General features: G+C 31.5%; 1 protein-coding gene across 1 annotated transcript in view; it reads right to left on the reverse strand.

Annotated features, from left to right (window-relative positions):
- LOC106473985 (hemocytin-like) overlaps positions 1-2,997 on the reverse strand; it is a 14,128-nt gene extending 11,131 nt beyond the window's left edge. Inside the window, exon 1 of the mRNA XM_013934672.2 lies at positions 2,874-2,997. Within this exon, the coding sequence (XP_013790126.1) occupies positions 2,874-2,921 (48 nt within the window). The 5' untranslated portion in view covers positions 2,922-2,997. The remainder of the gene's footprint in view (positions 1-2,873) is intronic.
- Positions 2,998-5,037: the final 2,040 nt, after the last annotated feature.

Consider the following 5,037-nt stretch of genomic DNA (forward strand, 5'->3'; position numbering starts at 1 on the left):
AAGGCTTTCTTAAATAAAGCATCAGATTTTTTTTATTGAGTTTAAGATTTTTTAAGTAATGTTTTTGTCGTGCCTTTTTTCTTTTTGTATGTTGACTATCCAACATGTAAAGTAATTTTGATTTTAAGATTAAAAAATACTTTTATGCATCAGAAAATGTACAAATTTCGTATGAAAATCTTTATAACATTCAGATAATTATCACACATTTAAAAAAAACTATATTTTATCTGTTATTTTCACTATCAAATATATGTATGGGTTTGGTTGATTTGTCCGATCTCGTAACCACCATAAAAAATTAGGAAATAAATAAAAACTATGCTTTTTTTCATTCTAGAATGACTACATATTATAACACAAAAACATAGGTGTTTAGTCTAAATAGCTTAAATCTCATAATATTATATATTTATTATTTTGAATATATTGACCTTTCAGCCATTACTGACGCAGTGCATATGAACCCATGTTACCATATCCAAGAATATAAAACAGGCCTTTACAAAGTGACCTGTCTTAGCTGTGTTTTATAAAATACAGTCACATTTCAGTTATAATACATTATATATATGTTTATACATTATTACTATTTACAAATAAGTTCTTAAACATATTTTTCTTAAAACATAGAACAGTAAATAAAGAAGAATAGCAAACAATTATCTCTTCTAGTTACAAACTTTATATTGTTTGCTGCTTGCCATAGGTTGCTAAGTCTTATCAAATTTTGCACATGGAGGACGTGAAATGAAAATTGTTTTTATGTTTTACATACATGATTTGAAATAACCAAAAATCATAAATTACTATATTAATGCCATAGAATTCCACTATAATGTATCAAGCTTAGTAACTAAGCTGTATTTGGGTCTAAAAAATATGAAATTTTGAGCAGATTAAAGGCTCACCTTACCAGCTTGAGATGACATTGTAATATTTGAAAATGGCTGAGAAAGCCACTAGGGGGACATTCTGAGCTTTTGATTGGTTATTCAAATGTCATAGACAGAAATAAGTGTATATAAGGGGGCATTTCCAAAAATGGAAAAGGGTGAGCATGGCCACTGTCGGTAATTTGACTTCCTAATCTGTATGAAAAAAAATTAAATTTCGAGCTCACTAGTCTTACTTTACCACTTGGATTCTAGCATGAAAAGAAAGAATTTGCTACCCTATTACTTCTAAAAGGGTGAGAAAGCCACTAGGGTACATTCTGAGCTTTTGATTCGTTATTCACACATCATAGACAGAAGTAGGTTTATGTAAGCAAGTGTTTCCAAAAATGGAAAGAGGTGGGCAGGGCCACTGTGTTTGATTCAGTAAATGTAGTGATATCTCAGCAAACAGAAAAGATAGGAATTTCTTATTTTACATTCTAGCTTGTCACTATCAGTAATTTTAATATATATGGTGAATGAAGGTAGCATCTTGAAGTAGTACAAATGTAATCACTTACAATGTATATGCAGTTATTATATATGTCATTAATAAACAGAGCAATAAAGAAGGTTATGGAATATTGGAGTCCTAAGACAATATCGTAGAGTGTATGGAAAAGTTTGCCAGTTAAGAATTCTATCAAGTGGTACCAACAATTTCAAAAGTCAGGGAGCTTGTCAGACAAGAAAGGAACCACGATGGGTCAACATTGTCACTTGACACCATCTTCTGTGGCCACGTGAAGGGCATTATCTACAGGACAAACGTGACTGAACTGATGATATCAAGTAAACACATCATCAATGCAATCGCTACTGTTATGCTGCCAACAGATGGAAGGAAATCAAATATTGACTTGATATTTTGAGGACCACAAATGGTGTACAGGTAAATGTGTATTGATGGCAAATGGTATGTGTATAAACCTGTCATTCATACATCACAAAATGTAAGTTTGTAGCAGTTACTGTGATTTAACTTTGTAACAAGTCAAACTATTTTGGGACACCTTCATCTGTAGCATTTGTGTCCTTTAAACATAAATATACTAAGAGAAGATTCTTAAACAAAATTTCAATCATTTTTAACATGAAATTAAGAAAGAAGGAATACCCTCTGCATAAATAGTTTCATCAATTTACAATTTATGAACACATACAAATGGTTAAAGAGATACAGAGAAAGGCACACATGTACATGTGTTTGTTTAGATTCTATAGATACCAAAAATACAACTGTTAAGTTGTCATACATTATCACATTCTTTTCATGTAAATTATATGCTCATGGTTAATAACTATTCATTTCTTACATAAATAATATCATGATTGAATACTTCATGTAAAAATACCATGAAAAGTTTTTGTCATTAATCTTGTATTCTGTATTAAACTAACAATTAGTTTGAAATGTGGCAAGCACATAAAATAAACAGATATGAGACTGTGTTTAAAGTGAAATCCTTATTGTTTTCATATTCCTAGGATGAAATAAATATATTTTTGTATTGAAACTAATAATCTAAATTTCTATCCCATTTTCACATGACTACATCTCTGAATTAATTTAGCTTTCACTGCAAAGAAACAACCCCAAACTTGCATCAGGAGGTTTCCTATGTAATGAACTAGAATGGTGTAAAATTCCTCCATCTTATTTACATTAAGAAGTGTGAAATATATATATATACGACTTCACAACTCCTGCATGGTATAGTACTCATTGTATCTTACAGTTTCTTTGTGTGACAGCTGCTTATCTTTCAGAAGCATGCTTGTAAATATGTAGGTTAACCTATAACTACATCTGTACATAAGAAATAGTTTTTCATAAGTATTGTCTTTAATAGCAACCAGTTTTCTATGATTATAATTAATTAAAATTAAAAGCCACTTTTAAACTGATTTTCCTAAAACTGAAGCACATTTTACCTCATATTCTCGACTGTACTGCTCTTCAGGTTTTAACTTTCTCTCCATTCCACTCACTATTTCATATGTGTGTTTATAAACACACACATCTTTTTTCTCTGTTAAAACCAGAAAAGCAAAGAAAATTTACAATGTATGGTTAGAAATAAAAAATAAACTTATTAAACTTACAATGTAATGGACAATGCAATACAAACAAATATGTTACTTACAGAATGACCACACTGTTCTAATGAATTTCCTACTGAAACAGCCAAACAGTAAGTTAAAGAATAGGGGTAACTCCTACAGTGAAACTTTCAGTTTAAAGCCTTCTCTTTCTATATCATTTCTGCATGCAAATCCAACATGTGTTTTAGAAAATAAAAACATGATATGGTGTCAGAGATGAATAATTAACATACTTGAACAATTACAAGAAGAATATTCAGGTAGAGCTGATGAGATGGTCATTATTCAGGTAGAATTAATGAGGTGGTTATTATTCAGATAGAATTAATGAGGTGGTTATTATTCAGGTAGAGTTGATGAGATGGTCATTATTCAGGTAGAATTAACGAGGTAGTTATTATTCAGGTAGAGTTGATGAGGTGGTTATTATTCAGGTAGAGTTGATGAGGTGGTTATTATTCAGGTAGAATTAATGAGGTGGTTATTATTCAGGTAGAATTAATGAGGTGGTTATTATTCAGGTAGAATTAATGAGGTGGTTATTATTCAGGTAGAGTTGATAAGTTTGTCATTATTCAGGTAGAATTGATGAGGTGGTTATTATTCTGTAAAGTTGATACGGTGGTCTAATTCTAATCATGGAACCTTCTCGTGGCTCTTATGTATCTGATTCTAACAAAGAAATGGTCTTCTCATGGTCTTAACATATACAATTCTAGTCAAGGAACCATTTCCCGGTTCTAAAATATCCAATTCTAACCAAGAAACCTGCTCATTGTCGTAACATATACAATTCTAGTCAAAGAACCATTTCCCGGTTCTAAAATATCTAATTCTAACCAAGAAACCTTCTCATGGTCGTAACATATACAATTCTAGTCAAGGAACCATTTCCTGGTTCTAAATTATCCAATTTTAACCAAGAAACCTTCTCATGGTCATAACATATACAATTCTAGTCAAGGAACCATTTCCCGGTTCTAAAATATCCAATTCTAACAAAGAAACCATCTCATGGCTCTGATATACCTAATTATAACCAAGAAACCATCTCTTGGTTCTGACATACCTAATTATAACCAAGAAACCATCTCATGGCTCTGATATACCTAATTATAACCAAGGAACCCTTTCTTGGCTCTGACATACCTAATTATAACCAAGAAACCATCTCATGGCTCTGATATACCTAATTATAACCAAGGAACCCTTTCTTGGCTCTGATATACCTAATTCTAACCAAGAAACCTTTCTTGGCTCTGATATACCTAATTATAACCAAGGAACCCTTTCTTGGCTCTGATATACCTAATTATAACCAAGGAACCCTTTCTTGGCTCTGATGTACCTAATTATAACCAAGGAACCCTTTCTTGGCTCTGACATACCTAATTATAACCAAGGAACCCTTTCTTGGCTCTGACATATATAGTGGCTGGAAAATTATTTGCACTTAAGTAGTAATTAACTTTATGGTAACCTCTCCAGGGACTATATTTTATTCGTTTACTAATACTGATGAATCTCAGCGTGCCATAAATTATATCATGAACAAATTTTAAAATAGTTTTACTTAGCTGGGGACACAGCATTTTTTTCATTATGACAAAAATGGAGCCAGTATGCTGCTTGTGAAATGTTGTTAAATGAATATCAACACCTCTGGTGCTGCTCTGGGAAATGTTGAAGAATGAGTATTCATTCTACCCCACTCCCTCCCTCTCATCTGAGTGATCAACTTATAGATTGTGGCCTTTCTCAGGTGATGTAGAGACTTTGAAAACATTTACACTGTACTTGGATGTTAAAAACATTAATAAAACAGAGATTTTGAAAACATTCCTACTGTACTTGGATGTTAAAAACATTAATAAAATAGAGATTTTGAAAACATTTACACTGTACTTGGATGTTAAAAACATTAATAAAACAGAGATTTTGAAAACATTCCTACTGTACTTGGATGTTAAAAACATTAATAAAATAGAGATTT

This window comes from Limulus polyphemus, unplaced genomic scaffold (genome assembly GCF_000517525.1).
Source record: "Limulus polyphemus unplaced genomic scaffold, Limulus_polyphemus-2.1.2 Scaffold6702, whole genome shotgun sequence".
Classification (NCBI taxonomy): Eukaryota; Metazoa; Arthropoda; class Merostomata; order Xiphosura; family Limulidae; genus Limulus; species Limulus polyphemus.